Below are 18544 nucleotides of genomic sequence, written 5' to 3' on the forward strand. Positions count from 1 at the left end.
AAGGCAGACAGGACATCCCCATTTCTGTGGCTGTGGGTGGCTGAAGCCCTTTGGGGAGGAATGAGAAAATTCTCAAGAAGTCACTGGATTCAGTGACAGCTGTGATAAATTAATATAGAAAAAGAGTTTTGCCTTTACTTTCCAACACTGGAAGAAGAGCATGTTCTTGGGCTTGAAAACTTTTAGGGGAAGTAGAGTAATTCTTGTGGGTAAACTGAAATGTCATAACTAAAAGGCAGCAACAGGTTTTTTCATCCTAAACTAGATATGTACAGTTTAAGTGCTCTGACCTTTCAAGAATCTGTTTGCTCAACTCCAGACACCGTGTCTGTATTAGAAAATGGAAGGGTGATTTACTGTTGATGTTCAAAAGCATACGTGAGTTTTCCTGTAATACTGTTGTTTCTTAGCAAAGGCTAAGTCTTGCAACCCACAGTTCCCAGTTAAGGAACCCTTACTGGGATGAGGACCATACCCTAGGATGTCAACCTTGTACTCTGGGTGGAGGAAAAGCCCCTACTCATTTGAAAGTTTAAGTACTTTAAGAAAGGGCTCAGGGGGGGAAAAAAAGAAAACAAAACAAACAAACAAACAAACAAACAAACAAAAATGAACAAACAAAACCACAAATGAACAAACAAAACCACAAAGTGTCTGCAGGTTTTTTTCTTTTTTCTTAACCTGATGCTCAGGTTATGTAATGTGAACACTTTGGACAGATAACTGTGATGCTCTTGATTGAACATGTGCTATGCTTACAAGGGAAAAATAACTCTGACCAAAAAAAAAGAAGAAATGCAGATGAATATTGCAGACATAGTGCACAGTGTGTGTTGCTGCCTGGCCACTGCCTCCTGTGCATCTCAGCCTTGCCCTGATGCTGTTTCCCCAGTGCTCACACCTCCCAGACATGGCCATACCTGTGGCAGGGTAGAGGAACTAATGAACACAGTTTGTTTGGAAAGTCCCATCATCATTTAAAGAGTTTTAATAACAGGTGTTTGATAGCACATAGTAATGAGAGAGAAGATAAGTGAAATGTGGAAATGAGGAGCCCATTTGTGAAGCACTCACAAGGTCTAAGGTTTTCTAAGGTTTTCAGGTTATCTTGTCGCCTAGAAATTAAATTAGAGCCAAGTGTCTAGGCTCATCTGCAAACCTCAGCTAAGGCACTTAATGAAAAAAAATAGTTCCTTTACGTGATTCCCTTCCCTTCACCATTAACAGGATATATAGGATTCTATCAGTACTTCCTCTGTAAATCAAGATATTGTCTCCATGTGCAGCTCCAGCTCGGTGTGGAAAGCATTTCATATTCAAAGCTTCGAAGGTCAATCATCTGATTAATGCTGCCATTCCCACGATGAGTGTTTTCTCTCTTTGTGGTAACCTGCAGTTCTGAAATGCCTCATGCAGATGACACTGAAAGCATTTCCTATGCACTCAGACTTGACCCAGCTGCTACAGCAGAACTGGGGGTGCTGCAGCCATTGCAAAAGTTCCTCTAGGGAGTGAAGGAACAAGCTCCAGCCATCCAGGAGGCTTGCGTAAGATAGACCCACTACAGCCAGCAGTAAGTTTCAAGGCTGTTTTTGCCCCTCTGCTGTACATCTTCCTAGAGTTTTACAGAGACCAGGACCACATAAAATATTCCCAAACCGAGCAGCGTGCTTCATCCTGTGTATTCCAAACTACCTCCTCTGTTATGACAGATAACTGCAGTCTGGCTACAAAATCTGTATCAGGGATTGGTAACCCTCCAGGATGGTACTTGGCACTCAAGAGCTAACACATGTTTTTGTTACATGAGCATGAGTCTAATAAAATGGCTCACTGGTTTAATATGCCCCTTTGTAAAAACAAGGCGCAGTTGGGTTTAGAAATTGTGATGATTTGGCAAGTTCAATTATTAACTTCTCTTGCAGGGTTAAGCTTTGACCAGAAATTTGCCATGAACTCGCGGGCACATCCTGCTAGGAAACAACATGCAGAAATCCTTCGCTGTCCTACTTGATTTATCTGCACAGTGCAAACTCAGAGTGTAGAGCTGTATTTTCCCTGGAGGAAGTCACAGCAAGCTCCATCACCATGCCAGAGTAGCATGTTCTGAGGTTTTGTTGTTTTAGTACTTCGATATAGTTCTGCTCTGCTCGAGACCGTGCATTGAAGGAAACTTTGGCAGGTCTTGAACTGACGAGTTTTATAGTCCACTTTCACCATGTTTTGGGAGAAAAGTTGGAATGTGGTGAAGAGCCCGAGCTATGTTAGCTATGCAGTGTCCTGTGGGATTGTTTGCGAACACAGCAGCTAAAGATAGAAGCGCACCACAGAGATGCTAAAAATATTGTCCAACTCTACGGTGGTTGTTTAGCATTTGGAGCGCTATAGTTGGCCTTACACAGACAAAGGGAAGATGCAGTTTTGCAATTTGAATATGCAAATGAAATCCTGATCTTGCAAATGTGCAATCATATGCTTGAATCTAAAAAGACCACTTGTATTCCTGAAGTTAAGCATTGGCACGATTAAGAGTTTAATCAGTCAAATACAGTGTCATCAGAAGTCAGTGTGATTGCAGTGCAATGCAGACACTTTGCTTCAAAAAACAGCCAAAAAAAAATCACATTGTGTGATTGAGATCAGATCTTTACATTCCACATGTTGATACTTGGAACCATGTTGTCTGATAAATCATCTCTTATTAACACAGTAGGTTGCAAACAGTTTCTTCTTTACATTTATATGCATGATTTAGTAAACAGTATTTTAATATCGGTGGGAACACATGCTATGCTTCATAGCTTTCAACTGTGTGACCTTTCAAGGCAGAACAAAAGCCTTAGAAATTAGAGTTTACATAAAAACTGAGAAGTGTAGAAAGCTTAAAAGGCTGTGTAATTCACTTCTGCAGCAAGAACACTATTTTCTCTAACATTGTTTGCACAAGTCAGCATTTATGTTGTCAATTTGCAGTGATGAATGTGTGATTAACATTGCTTCTGGGAGAGAGGGGAACTGGTATCTATAGCAAGTGGAGAGGTTCTCTGGTTAAAACTCAAGTAACTTAGGCATTGCATATTCTGCTAGAGAGAATTTCTCCAACTCCTGTACATTTTTTAATTCACTCCTTTAGTTAATAATAACAAATGAACAAAGAGTGAACTCTCATCCCTGATGAAGTCACTGTCCCAAAATATTTATGGAATCATTTAGGTTGAAAAAGACCCAAAATCATCAAGTCCATTTATTTCATTGAGGCCAGGATTTCAATGGCTTTATACAGGATGAAGGCGTCAGGGAGCAGCCTGTGTTTGGCTTGGGGTTTTTAGTACCACTGATGTGCAGAATCCCCTTAAAGGCCCCTGGGTAAGTAACAGTTACTGTTCAAAGAGCATGTAACAGGAGCCAGAGCTGTGTGCTGGTCCAGGAGGAAAGGTGTGTACAAACACCATGTTGCCAATGAACAATGTTCCTATTCCAGTTGATACACACTGAGAATTGTGGAGGTGCTAGGTAGATAGAGATGAAAGTGGTGGGATAAAATGAAGTAGGGAGAAACAAATTAAATATTCACTCTTCTGCTTTACAAAACATTTCTGCTTCTATCTGTATGAAGACTTCTCTCTACACCTAGTGGGTCACTCACTAGATTCATATTTTTTCTCTAAGTGAGGCTTGGTTTTTTGGTTTTGTATTAATCAATATCCTGTTTATTGTTTCATTTTCTGAAAGGCAGAGGAACATCCAGGAGGCTACAAAGGGCAGGAGAGGAGCTTTGGGACATTTCCTTTTCTTGCACATTTCTCCCATCCATCTTAAAGTTGTGTTCCAGTTTCTGATACCACTTATGAGAAGCCTCAAACTGCTCTTTTAAATGTTTAGGTCCCCACCAAGCCTAGAGGAGAGCTCTGGATGCAGTAAGGCATCTCTTTCCAGTACAGACAGTCGGCAGGAGGGCACTAGGCTGGCAGTTGTAAGGAGACTGGTGGTAGCATTCAGGTGCAGCCACACAGGGGAGGCTGGACCTATTATTCTTTGGGAGAGTGAGTACTTCAGCTGTTGGAACAAAAATACCCTTTTTTTTCTGACTGAAATCCCATTGTTTCTTACTGTTCTGTGAATTTCAGAGCTTTTTGTGCCTAGTTTTGACCTAATTGGAAGCTTTGCCTCCAGGCTGTTAATTCCCCAACCATACCTTTTGACAAAATGGCACCAGTAGTTTGGTAAAACTGCAGGAGTAAGTCTTCTGAGATTTTAAAAAGTAATGCAATATGTAGCAGAGAAAAAAAGAGTCAAACCGGGTTTTATCTGGTTATCTAGTAAATGGTAAACTTACCTTATAATTTAGGAACATGTACAGCCTGTTTCTTCTACTTGTGGTCATTACATAACTGTGCCAGTGTTAGGGGATGAAAAAGAGAAGAGAAAAATATGTTACAAATCCTGGGAGACCCAAGTAGCAAAAACATCACTTTTTGCTTAGTGGAGAGGAGCTGCAATTCTCCAGCCTGGCTATTGCCATGAGAAATTAATGTAGTCTACAAAATTACTGCAAAGTGTTCCACAGGACTTTGAAATTAATGGACTATAAAAAAGATATAAAACAATACTGCTGGTATTAAAACTGAGGTAAGATGAGGTAATACTGATAGAAAGGCGTTGAGTCTAGGATTGATCTTGATTTATAGCCAGATAGGAAAGAAATGCTCTTGCACTACAGCTTAAAACCAAGAGGCAGAGAACTTGTTCTGTCTTCAGCTGTCTAGTTAATAACACTTGTCATTAAATGGAACGTGGAAGTTACAGCCAAACAATATGTGTGACGTGATTGCTGTAAGTCTTCAGATGACTAATTGCGAGGCATCTGTACAGAGATCTCCTGCTAGCAGCACAACACAGGAGCAAGCAGTAGTCCTGTTCCTCCAGATCCATTTGTCAACAGCAATTTTTCTCCTGGAAAAATTTCCATTTTAGCAGTGCCATTAATACTGAAAGCAGACGAATTGCTAAGGAAAGACAAGATGGGAAGTCTCTGAACATTTGTTTTGATAGGGCAGATCTCTGTTTGTGCCTCCGAAATGAGTCTGGTGATTCTGTCTGACCTGAAAAGTAGCAATGCTGCTGGTTTGTTTTTTTTTTTCTTTACAGTGAATGTTACTTGGTCTCTTGCATGCAGCTGGCTTGTGTGGGATGGCAAAATAGGTATATTCTTGGCTGTGTCTTTTTTCTCCTTGGCACTGGTTCTACACTGATCTCTTCATGCGAACATTAGTGATGTTTCCTGTAATTTTACAAAAGGGTATTTAGAAAAAGCTTGTTCACAAACTTGCTGCTCTGTAGCCTGTCAGTTGTTCCAGTTTAAAGCAGGATATAGATCACACATATGTCTGTCATTATGAGCATAATTGCATTCACACAAATCAGTATGAAAAAGTATTTTCTTCCCTTTAATTTTTTGTAAAAATTTAGAAATTTTAGAAATTTACCTTAGGCTCATAGTAGTCCAGGTTGAATTTCCTGTTAGTTTTTGTGGTTTAACTTATTGTAAGATCACAATTCAGTTCTGGTTTTGTATAGTCATGACGTTTGATCTTCGGGATTTTTGTGCTTACCAGCTGAACGTCCAGGTCTGCAGTCACCTTTTAGAAGTTCACATAGATTTAACAGTCAAACAAGAGACCTGTTGTACTGCAGGAGTGTCACAGGGAAAGGGGATTGATCATAGCTCTGGAGCCACTGTGCAAGGGAGCAAAACCCCGTGTCGTGGTCTCTGGTGACACACACGAGGTGCGTCTGTCAGCCCAGACCCCGGTGGTGCACACAGCTCTGCTGGTTCCTACAGCTTTGCACTCACAACAGGGAGTGTGGAATTTATTAAGGCAAAGCACACACCTTGTTTTCTTTTTTCCTCTTTTAACACAGCTTGAGGTCCCTGATTTACTGAGGGAATAACTGGAGAAGATCTCAATGAGTGGTGACAGTAATGGGGCAAAGGATCACAGCACACTCCTATCAAGTCAACTGATGTGTGCTGATGGGAGATCAAATTCTACTAATGCAGCAGCAGTGTTTAGGAGGTGTTTTATGTGTGCACAGCTTAAGTAGCAGTTTTGAATCCTTTTTAATATATTTGTTTTAAGGATGGCAGATTTCATATTGCCACTGTAAATTAGAAATTGGGAGAAGCTCTAGTGTCAGGTAAAAATAATCCACATAATGCATACAAGCTAACTAAGAACCAATGTCCTTTCATGGTTAAAGTGACTGCTTACATCCCCGGTTCCTCTTCCTACATCCTCCCTTCCAGTTGCCTGTTTCTGTGAGCATGATGAATAGAAGGAAATCCACCCTGTGAATTTTCCCTATTCGTAATCCTTTCTCCACCACCACACCTCATTATAAATGGATCTGCCACCTTTCCAGCCTAAAAGTACCCAACAACCCCCAAAGCGGACTCTGCTCTAGCACTCCTTAGCTGAGGAACTGGGGAATTGTTTTTTATAAGCACACTGAAACACGTCTCTGGTAGCTTGGAATCACAGTGTGATCTCTTTCCTGACAATGTGAAATGACAACTTTATGTCCATCCATGCTGAAATTGCTTGAAATCAGAAGGGTCAAACAGCCTAAAGCAGTAGGAAGAATGTGATTTTAGCTTATGTTTAATCTTGGTGTGGAGAAAGTGAATGGTAGTTTTAATTGCTTGAGCCTCCTTGAGTTCTCCTTGTAGACTGAGATGTGACTTCGATAAAGCGCAGTTTATGTTCCTCCTGGTTAGGTACTGCTTTGGCTGCTCACTGGTCGGCAGGAGGCATTTTTTCTCAGATTCAGGTATATAATGTGAGTGTCTGTTACCAAACTGCAGCCAGCATGCAGGAGCAGAAACTTGCAGATGTGCTAAATGCACTTATTGCAGTGCCAGGTCCTGCTGTAGTGGAATGGGATCATTGCCCATAAGCGTTTGGGCTTTGCTGTTCATGTGCAAGCCAGCCTGTTACCCAACACAGCACGTCTGCAAGGAACTGCTGCCGTTTAAGAGGTAATATTATATCAGATCCACTTTCCAGCCTTCAAACACACAGGCACATTCTCACCTCTTTTTCACAAACTGTCCTCAAAGATTAGTAGGACACTAAAATCTATCTAGAGTGTGGATAAATGAGCAATAGAGAGCACAAAACTTTCCAAACTGTGAATTTAAGGCACGGGAGAAAAAATTGTGAAGTTTTCTTGTTTTATGTGGAAAATTGCCAGTTCCATTTTCTCATTGCATGACTGTTTTTGTCAGAACAGATAGAAACATTTTGGACTGATGGGCAGATAGGTCTCGCTGAAGCTTGTTGAAGCCACAGAGGCAGAAGTCTTGATCGCTGAATGCTGCAAACAGTTTGCCTCTGGCAAATACATACTTCCAGTTTTGGCAGTGTCTAGTGTTTGAAAGAGACAGAGAGTGATAGATTCTCTGGTCAGTTCAGTTGAGCAAACCTTAGACTCAGGTTTTATACTTTGCGGAGAGTAAAAACAGTTTGCAATATGCCTTGAGAAAATACTGGGGAAAAAAAGAAGACTTCTGCTCATCTCAGGCTTTTGCCTTCCTCAGCCCTTCCACCAAAAATTAAACGTGCTCTCTCTGTCAAAATAATTCAGATATGTCAGATCTTAGCAGCCTGTTGGTGACCTGGATTTCCCAGGTGTTTTACTCTGAAAGGCAAAGCTGCCACCACATTAGGAATCCCAGGATCTGTGGTGAGATGGATGTTTTCTCCACCTACCTCGTCTCCTTTTACCATCATTTCTCTCTTTTCTTCAATCAAGTAAACAAAAAAGCCAACACCTGGGGTTTCCCAAGAGTTACAGGAGTCTTGAGATTGCTAGTGAAAGAAGGTTATCTGATTCCCATTCTGGATATCCCAGTCATGGATCCATAAAATTTGATTTATTAAATCAGGAGAGTCTGCAGCAGTGATGCTGGGTACCGGACAAGGGGCAGGTGGACCAGCTGCTGAGGGGGGATGTGGATGGCAGCATCCCCCTGGTCTCAGTTCTCACTTGGAGTGGCTGCGTAGGTGTGGGAATCACTGCTGTAGGTCGGATCTGTCCATGGCAATGAGTGGGGTGGGGTGGTGCAGATCAATAGTCAGCACCTTGCGGTCGCTGTAAATCAAGGCTTGACTCGCTGACAGGCTGCAGGCACCAGGAAGAGACACAGAAATACCTTGCCTAACATTTTTCCTCTCTCATTTCTGCATTATCTTGACCTAAATATGAATCTTCTGGTGGAAGGGGGGGTCATTATGAGGCTGGAGAAGTGAGACTCTCTGGTGCAGGATGCGGTTGCTCCTTTCTCCTCAATTCCCACCTGCAGGTGAAGGTGTGAGTGACAGGTGGAGAATTAACAGGGCTGGCAGGAGGGCCATGGGGCAGCCTGGATCACAGGGAGAGCTGGGGTGGCAGCTGAGGACAGCTGATGTATTAAGAGAGGAGGAAGGCTGAGTGCTGGCCAGGCAGGGAACCAGTCCAGAGGTGCCCCTTTGGTTGGTTGTTAAAATCCAATGGAACCACCACAGTGGGTATTTATTAACCATTTTTTCTCTCTGCTTCAGTTTTTGTCACTTCCCACCTTCCTTTCTCCCTTTGTTGAGTAATAGTAAGTTACTCAAGGCCAGCACCACCTCCTGAGTGTGGAAGGTGCCTGAAGCCCAAGGTCACCCGAGTGGGCAGGGCACAGCCAAGGACTGGTTTCTCTTGCCAGGTCTGCCTTTCCCTCCTTGCACAAGAGGAGCCTGTGGAGCACTCTGCCCACATGGAGGGAATCAGTTCTGTGTGGACTGGGAGCATGTGACAAATTAGCTGTTTGTAACCACAGCTGTACAGCTTCCGTGGACAGAGCAGCGTAAACAGTTATTATTTATTCTGGTTGTGCTGCCACTGCGAGCTAACAGGGCTACTCCTGTGTGACTCGGGTCTTTCCCAGAAAGACAGCCTGCTGGTTTAGAGAGGACAGTGGTGCTGGGATCGTGGCACTCTTCACTTCTAAAAGCAAACCTGAGATAATGGAGAACTCATAATCGGATATTCCCCGAATCGGAGGGCCTGCCTTTGTTTCCCAGGTATTCCCAAACAGAAGTTGGCTTGTGCATGCCAGTGCATTTTAATGCATTTTGACAAGGTCGCAAGAGCCCCTTTGTTGCTTGTCTGCTTTGTCCTTGCTTGCACATCTGAATGAAGCTTTCCCATACAGAGCTATAGGCAGCCTCAAGCCAGCTTAGGAGTGTGTGTGTGTGTGATGCATTTCTAAAATATTTCTCTTCACTTCTCAGGTATTCAGTTTGAAACACAGCTGCCCAATATACTAATCAGCAGAGAAAGGGGAAGAACATATTTTGGTGCTCTTCTCCTTTCTGTTGATTTTGTCAAATTGTGTAAGCCCTCTTGGAAAAAAAAAGGAGAAAGGGTTGGAATAAATTGGCTCCTTCCTGTGGAATCTCAGGCCAGATGAAGAAAATGGATAGTAAAAATGTTTTTGGTAAGGGAAGAGTTTACAAAAAGATAGGCTTTAAAGAGGTGGTCTTGAATTGTCTGGGAATACTGCCTGAACATTCTGCAACAAGCAGCTTCTTGAGTTAGTGAGGTCAGGAGCTCCTGGTCCTAAAAGTTGTAGTGCCTTGGTGATGCTCTCCTGCCACTGTTGTGGTTGGCATGTCTGAGCCAGGCTGTGTCCCAGTAACATGGAACTGTGTTGCTGTCCCCTGCACTGGTCAGGGCTGCCACAGCAGCACGTGCATGGGGAGCAGTCACTGGGAGCTGGGCAGGAAACTGCTGGCTCCTCAGAGCCAGCACCAGCCCAGAGAGTGCTGTGTGGGAGTAACAACCACCTGGGGATCCGTGGGGAACGCTGAAACCAACCTCTTAGCCAGCCCAAGGAGGGATTTCTGCATGTAGTGGATACTTCATACTTAAGTGCCTGGTGAAATACTGTCATCTGTTTTTTTTCATTGGTGATGTGCTTGAAGCAGAGGGCTGATGGCACCCAGGTGTCCCTTCTAACCAAAATTATTCTGTGATTTGTTTAGTTGCTTTAAGGAGAGTTATCTTTTTCTCTCAAGTTGGGTCTGTAGTCAAATCTATCTTAAGCAAAGCAGTGCTACTAAATTCTGTGGAGTTATATCTGCCTGCACTGGGAGAAATTGGTCTTCTGGATTTTATGGTCCTTCTACAAATACTCACCTGGGAAACAGGAGTCTTGATTTTCAAGAGAACATGACACTCAATGAATTTCACTCCCTCTCTTACAGCCAGGCTTCTCAGGAGGGCTAAGCAACAGCATCCTATTTAAAAGTCCTATCCCAGTTTTGGAATGCCCATGCCATCTGAAAGCTATGGCCTTATTTTATCTGTTTATATCTAGTAATAGTCTTGGGGAAATGGAGTTTTGTTTTCCCATCACATTTATTCCCCAGTGCAACAGTTAAAAAACTATTTTTCAGAGTGTTTAGAAAGCCCACATTTTTCCCCAGTAACTCAGAGCACAGGAATGTCCTATGGCAAAGGAAGAGCTGGCAAGGACATGCATGCCAACATGTCAGCTGGCCAAGGGTGGGAGATCCCCCACCACTTCCTGCCTTAAGGTTCCCAGGGTGCAACTTGGGAATGCACTGTGTTTGTTTTGGATGTGTGAAGCCCCTGTAAAGATTCTCTATACATGTCTGGGTTTTAAATATATGTAGTTATGCTCTACCAACATGTTTCAGCCTACGCAGGGCAACATCTGTTGAAACATGCAACCCTGGCTTAGTTTTAGCAAAGAAAATGAAGGAAAACAATTTCATCCATCATTAGACTAATACTTGGGAGAAGAGTTAGGCCTCGTTCCATTTCCTAAAGCTAAGCAAATTTTGGCCTCATCAACCCAGAGGAGTAAGCAAATGGCTGACGGTTCAGCAGTGTCTGGCTGTGGTGCAGGGACAGTCTCTCCCAGAGAAAGCAGGGATCCCAACCCTGCCCAGCACTGCTGCCCAAAGAGGCACTGGGATCAACTCTCCAGTGTTTTTTGAGCACAGCCCATGTCAAAGCAACTCCATAAGGGATAACTCTTAGGGAGTAAAGGGAAAATAACCATGTGAAAAGGGCTCTGCCCTAATGCCAAAGCTGCTGTGTCTGTTGGTGGAGGGTAGATGAACTCCTCCTAAAAGCTGATCAGTAATCTGCAGACTTACCACGATGGTCATGAACAAATATATTCTTTCACTCTCCTTCAAATGTCTGTGTAAGCTGGATACCAGCATGACAATGTCCAATACTAACCCCAAACTGCATCTACAGCCTAAGCAACTGTAGGCACAAATCCGTCATGGTCCCTCTGCCCACCAAGTTAGAAATGAGTGATGAGAGGGCACTGGTGTGAGTTCAGCTGAGTGAGCCACCAGGCAGCTCTCCCATGTTCCCAGGTCAGAACAATATACATTTGTGGGCGATTGCCTGAAGACAGGCTGAGTTTAGGGGTGGCCAGTAGCTGTTTGCACAGTGACCTTCATGTGCACGGTGCAGAAGGAGCCACACATGGTGTACCCACCCTGTGCCCTGCAGCCTCCACATCACACATCCTGTGACACTGTTGTCTGAGAGCACCAAAGTTGCTGCCAGTTGTGGAATGATTTAGGCAAAACTGTGATGTGTTTAAAAAGTAGTGTAAAATTTAGAAATTGGTCATAACCAGCACAACCCTAGAGTGGGTCTGGTTATGCTGGGGTTAGGTGGGAGGGATTTCTCTGGTGATATGAGTTCTTATTAGATGTGAATTTTTTTGATGGCACCAGATGAGTGGCAGCACTGGGAAACATAGCCCAGAGCTGAGAGAGGCTCTACTGTGAGCTGGCTTAGAGGAACCACTGTTCTTTAGTTTTCCCATTGCTGATCAGATACTTTTCTAAATGCTGCCTCCCTCTATTGATAAACAAGGTCATAATGCTTATTTCCCTTAACTTGAAGCACCAATGTTAATGTTCAATTAATCCTGTGACATACAGGTCATGCTTGTTAAAACTGAAAGCCATGGATGATTCTATTTGGAAGAGATTGCCGTATGCTGAATTAGTATGAGAAGTGTTGTTTTCAGTTTCACTTTCTTTATGTGTAGAAGGCAGGTTTCTTTTCCCTAAGATTTGTGGATTTACAACTCCACCATGTCTTGTAGATGAAGATATTTATATAATGGTGTTTTGAAAACACATCCATTTTTATGAATGAGTGGCAATCCTTCAAAGGAGCAAAGCCCACAATGCCTTCGACTTAGAAGAATAAACAAAAATTAAGGAGTTTAGCTGTTATTTACTCTTTCTGGAATCTAAAACATCTGTGATTAGGAAGCTGGAAAGTCTGTTTAGATAGATAGCTGAGAATTTGTTTTGTTTTGGTTTGTTTAGAAAGTATGCCAGTTATTTCAGATGTTCTGCCTGTAAAGAATGTAAAAGAATTTAGTTGTCTCAGGTCTGAATTTAATCCAAATCACTGGTGGAAGGTCACTAAATTCAGTACAGGGTTTCATTCAGATCTGCCACTTAGACCTAAAAAATGTTACCATAAAAATGTTGGCATGTTTGTTATGCAGGGAGTATAATGTCTTAATTGAAATAGAAACTATTTAAAAAACTTCTATTACAGTTCACATGACAGACAGTGTTTTATAGCTTTAACATCTGTTTTAAGGCCAACACATGAGATTTAGCCTTTGTCTGACTATAACTCTTTTGATTTCAGTAAAGTAGCACCCATTTAAATCCTGATTGAGTTTGCTTCACACGACTGGGTTTTTAATTGTATGATTTGATTTTTTTTTCATCTCCAACCCAGTGTTGCAGTATGGACTTCAGCACACATCAGAATAAGGTCAATAATGGATCCTTTCTTCTTGCTTTTATATTTCCACAGTTACAGGGATCCATTAAAAGAAAACTGGAAGATGACAGCTCTCCTGCCTCCAGTGGCGTGCCTGATGTCATTTTCCCAAATGACAGTAAAAGACTTTGTCTCGATGACGTAAACCTTGCCATGGGCCAGGGTGCCAATCCCAACGTGGCGTGTCCAGAAATGCAAAGTTCTCCGTTCTCCACCGGTCACGGCGCTTCTTCCCTGGCAGTCGCGGGGCATCCGGTGCTCCTGGAAAACAATCACATGAATGGAGGTGGCATTGGCTCCCCGTTTTCAGTGGCACCCAACACGGAAATAAATCAGAAGGGGTCAATAGCAGGGCAAACCAACAACATTGTCCACTACGACGAGAAAGGAAACAGCTTACAGTCTGTGGACCAAGAGCTGCAAGATCTGTTGGAAGAGCTGACAAAAATGCCCGATCCTTCTCCCAATGACCTGGATCTGGAGAAGATTTTGTGCAGCAAGGCTGAAGATCCACTTGGTCTGAGTCATTCTCAACCAAGCATAAGTACCACTCCAAAGTCCTCCCCACAGACTTCACACTTGGAGAACCATGTTGCTAACAAAGATTTTTCCCCGGGCTGCAATCCAACCAGTGGAGGATCTCCTCAGATGAGACCAGCGTCTGCTGGAGCCAACTTCCAAGTTCCTCCCTCGAACAAACCTGCTGCATCGCCCATCTCTACAGCAGCTCAGAGCAAGAACCAACCACCACCAATGCTTCCAGTGCCCCTGCCCAACATGCCCAGCTCCAACTGGCACGCTCAGCAGCTAAAGCAGCTGGCAGCAAGCAAGCAGGTGTCTGGTACTAAGCAACAAGTACAGGCTCCCAGCTGGCCAACTATGTCTCCTCCTGGTCTCTCTCCGCCTTACAGGACAGGATCATCCCCACACCATCAACCTTTCAGTCCTCAAAATGTCATGGTGTCTGGCATGCCTGCTAATAATTTACCGGGAAACAACATCCAGAGTCCTCAGAACACTCTGCTTTCAAGCATGACTTCCAGCAGCACCCCATCCAATGGCCCCTCTCCTCCTTATGGGTCTGACAAGCATTCCAGTCCGGCTCTGAACCAGCAGCCCTTCAGCCCACAGAGCTCCATGCTGCCTGCCCTGACAGCAGCCAGCTTACCAGCCAACAGCATTAAAAGTCCACAGAACAACATGGTTGGCAGCATGGCCTCCACAAGTACTGGACCTTCTCCACCATACAGGCCAGAAAAGCTGTCAAGCCCAGCTCTGCATCAGCAGCCTTTCAGTCCTCAAGGTACATTAATCTCTAACATCACTCCCACCAGCAACCCCACAAGTATGCAGAACTCGCTTTTTAAATCAATGACTACAAACCAGACCAAAAATATGAACATAATTATGCAGCAGCCATCCAGTAGCTTACAGCCAGGTCTGGTGAATGAGAGCCCTGTTAACCAAGACCAGTTTTCTTTCAATAACACCAAACCACTGTCTCACTTTGCCTCAGAGTCAGCTACTCAAAAGATGTCCCCTCTGACAGCAGGACAAGGACAGCAGTCTCTCATTCACTATCTCCAGCAGCAGCAGCAGCAGCAGTCTCCAGCCACACAGCAGTCCCAGCAGACCAACAACAGCCAGTTTCTCCAGCAGCAGTTCCGACAGCTGATGCAGCCGCATCGGGTGCAGAGACAGATGCAGCCTGCCACGCTGCCATCTCAGAGCAGACAGGTGAGAACATCTCTTCTGTCTTACATGGCTTGTGTGAAAATATTGAGTCATTTATTTTTTATTTTTACTTTCCTTTGTGTTTGAAACGTGACGTCACTAAACTTCTGGGGTGTGTGCAGTGTATATATGGACAAGGCAATAACAAGGTTCTGGTGTTATCAGAGTAACTTTTTTTTTTCAGTTGTAATATACTGTAATTCCATGCATTGTCTCTTCTAGCCCAGTGGAGAACTTTGTGCTAATAGGCAAAGCACATTTCATATCACTAAAATAATTTTCTTTTATGTGTATAGGTGATATTCTTATTGAACTTATAAGCTGTAGAGATACTGTCATTGCATTTTTCCTGTCATCCTTTCAGTGGGAATATCTTCTTTTTATCTTAGTGCCCTTCAACAAATTCATATCCGTGTTATGCTTCTGAGGCTAGAAAAGATCAGGTGGGGTGAGAAGTGAAGTTAAAATATGTCCTTCATGGACAGCAGGTCAAACAGTACAGCTCCCGAATAGCAAAGAGGCAGACTTGAAATACCTGTTACTGGCATTTGCCAGGAGCCATTCCCTGCTTTGGATGAGGGCCATTCCCCACCCATGGTGATCTGCGATACCGATCGAGCTGGTAAATGCGAAAGTGCAGCTGGCAGAAGGGAGGCACAGCCCTGGTTTCTCTCCAGCCACCTTCTCCCTGAGACTCACAGAGAGGTGTGACTCTGCTACTACCCCAGATAAGAGACATGTACTGTGAACAGGGACTTGGGAGCACAGAAGGGCTTGGGGAGTCAGTCTGAGAGCAGCCTGGGTGTGAGGAATAAACAGTTGTCTTTTTGTTGGGAAGAACAGTTGGGAACACAGCCTCACCACCAAACCAAGGACCTTGTTAGGGTGAACCAGTACTTTGTAAGCAGAGTCCTCCATCAGCTGTGCACAGAGGTCCTCCATCAACTCCTTGGGAAGGACTGAGACACTTCTCTCCCAGCAAACCAGAGACTGATCTCTGAAGCTCTGCTGGGATCCGTGTGAGAGCTGAGCTGGGGAATGCACTCTAGAGCTGGGGTTTCTTTACTCTTCTTCCCCGCTAAGTGACTGGTTCTTATGGAGGTGGACTTCTTCAGTGTAGGTGACTTGGTGTTACCTTGTCCTATGATAGCAATGAGAAATAAGGGGTAGTTACTAAATGTCAGCTTCTTGCTGGTAAATCAATGAGGTGCATTTCCACTCTGCTCTCTTCCAAGTTGTACTCCCTCACTTCATACAGCAGCTTAAAACAGGCAGCAGGGAAGAAGTGGTGACTCCCTGAATTTGTTACACAAATGTAGAACAGGTAACAATATGGCATCTATACTGCACTTCAAAGGGTTATCAATACAAGGCCCTAATTAAACAAAGACTTGGAGCAGTTTTGTTGCTTTAAGTGCATGAGGACCCTGTTTGTGTTCCTCACACAGTAGAGGACCTTGCTGCTTTGGGATCTAGATGTATGGATGGACATTCCAGGGAAAGGGAGCAAAGTGCAGCAGCTTCACTAATTATTCCCCACCAGATGTTTTACTCTGGAGGCAGGTGTGGGTGAAGAAACACATTTCCAATGTTTTTTTGCATCTTGGGTGAGGGCTAGTAAGTTGTTAACCACAGTAACATGATCACTTTTGAGCATACGTCCATAACCTTTGAGCATTTTTTTGGCTCCACCGCTGAGTCTGTGGAGTTGCAATATCCCTGTTGGATTCCTGAGGTTTCCTATGCCCCAGTTTTCCCTACTTTGCCTTTGAACCACCTCTGAACCCCCTACATAACTGATTAGCAAAAAAAAAAAAAAAAGGGGGGGGGAGGGGGAAGGCAGGGGAGAAAAATTCATGCAGCTTCTCTCTAATTGGCCAAAATAGTCCTTCTTCCAGCAACTTTCCTGGTACTCTGCCTATGCTGCATTTTCAGCTGATTCTCACTGTCAGAGAGAGAGTTATTCTAAGCTGGCTGCTATCAGTAAAGATCAAGGACAGTTAAGACAATGATTACAGGTGATGAGCATTTTACATTTTCAGACTAGTTAGGTAAGCTTATGGTGCCTCCCTCGTTTTACAGGGAAGACTTATTACAGTAATTACACACCAGATGACAGTGCTTCAGCTTTACAGTCTGTTGAGCTGCCGAAGAAAGATGGTGGATGTTCAGGAGTGGAGCATTTTGCAAGATTTTGATAACTTCACTGCAAATCTCATAGAAGGAAATAGATCCTGAGTGCCGAATTAAAAGAAAAATTACATGGGAAAATTATTGTAGGTAGGAATCTTTGAGAGTCTGAGATACTTGCTATGTTTCTTGGAATCTAGCATGGGGATCTGTCATTTGCCTGCAATAGATTTCTTATTTACATTGAGAGCTTGATACTGAATTTTGGGCCCAACCTGCTGTGTACCAGTTTTACTCCATTATAGTGAAGTAGCCCCGGTGACTGTGGTTTGTTTTCCAGCAGCGTACCCAGAGCTGAATTTGAGCTTTGCAGAACCTCAGTGCCAATTCTCTCCTGAGGCAGGTGATGAGTAGGACTTTTCAAGCATAGAGCAGTTGTTTGGTTAAAAGGCAAAATGTTAAAGATTCAGGAGGCAGGGGAAACAACTTCTTCATCTCAGGAATTAGTAGCCTTCCAGTGGAAAAATGCCCTTTTTTAGCCTCATTCACAGAAATTTGCCCAGAGAAAAATAACAGCATTCTCTGGAATGTTGTTTAGTGCTTAAATGTCGTCCCCTTACTCTGTGTGTGTGTTTGCAAATGTGACTAAAATTTATAAAAAGAAGGCATAGTACTTTCTTCTTTGGAGCAAGAGGTGCAGCTTTGTACGGAGGAAGAATGTGGATGGTGGCCAGTTGGAGGGAGAACAATAAACCATGAAATTTGATCCTTGTAGCAAGCACAGCAACATGGGGAAGAGAGCAGCAGCCAGGACATAGACCTGGAGTGAGCATTTTGCTGTTGTTTAAATGCATATTAAAGCAGAGACTCCACGTTCCAAAAGCAGGGGGTTACTCCTGGTGCCTCACAACTCTACCATTCCTGTAGTTAATGACATATCTCTTAAGTGTAATCAGTCTGTGTCCCAGATCCTGTATTGCCTGGACAACTGGTAAATCTGACAGGGGCTAATCTGCCCCCATCTGAAGCACTGTGTCTGTATTGTCGAGCATTGATGGGTATTGATGGAGGCGCTGACAGTTCATATTGTGGGACAGCGCAAAGCCTGGCGGGGGCTCACGCTGCTCTCCTGGGTAAGGGTAGGTTTTAGTTTTATTCCTCTAGGACTGGTGCTTGTGAGTGAAATTGTACTCAAAGGTCTGGACTCGTAAATCCCCGATATAAAGATGGTAGTAAATGCCAGAGAGTCAAAGATAGTCTCCAGAACTATCATACGCAGTTTTTGGGCTTAAGCTTCGCCACTTGACTTTATTGGCTGTTTCTGAGTGCATGAAAAGCTGCATTTGCCCAGGCAGGTTGAATAGTTGGGCATCTCCCTGATTTTCATGTTTAAATAGAGTTTGTACTTGCTGATCTCCTATTCTGGCAAGTCAGATACATTGGGCCCAATTCTGCCTTCAGCAATGCTGATACAACACGCCTGCTCCCAGAAGAGCTCTTCTGTTACTCCCTCCGGTGTGAGAGCAGACACAGGGCTCTGTGCAGGGAAAGGAGGGATCCCCTCCTCCCTGAAGGCAGCAAAACAAGCTGGTGATCTTTGCAGTTGAAGTCAGGCTGCAATAAAATAAACCCTTTGGGTGGCAATTCCCTTTCCAAGCCCATATTGATCTGAGTGAAAACTTGGTAGTCCCGGGAAGGAAGGCAGCATTGCCCACTGCTCTGTGTGTGAAATGCTGAGAACCAAAACACAGCCCAAAAGGTTGTTATGCTGGGGGGATGTGGGTAA

The 18544-nt window shown here is 43.8% G+C and overlaps 1 protein-coding gene across 1 annotated transcript in view; it reads left to right on the forward strand.

Moving 5' to 3' along the window:
- MAMLD1 (mastermind like domain containing 1) overlaps nt 1–18544 on the forward strand; it is an 81413-nt gene that overhangs the window by 34931 nt on the left and 27938 nt on the right. Inside the window, exon 2 of the mRNA XM_018070853.3 lies at nt 12928–14631. Coding sequence (XP_017926342.3) covers nt 12928–14631 — 1704 coding nt within the window. The remainder of the gene's footprint in view (nt 1–12927; nt 14632–18544) is intronic.

The sequence above is a fragment of the Manacus vitellinus genome, unplaced genomic scaffold (genome assembly GCF_001715985.3).
Source record: "Manacus vitellinus isolate BGI_N305 unplaced genomic scaffold, ASM171598v3 scaffold_19_pilon, whole genome shotgun sequence".
Classification (NCBI taxonomy): domain Eukaryota; kingdom Metazoa; phylum Chordata; class Aves; order Passeriformes; family Pipridae; genus Manacus; species Manacus vitellinus.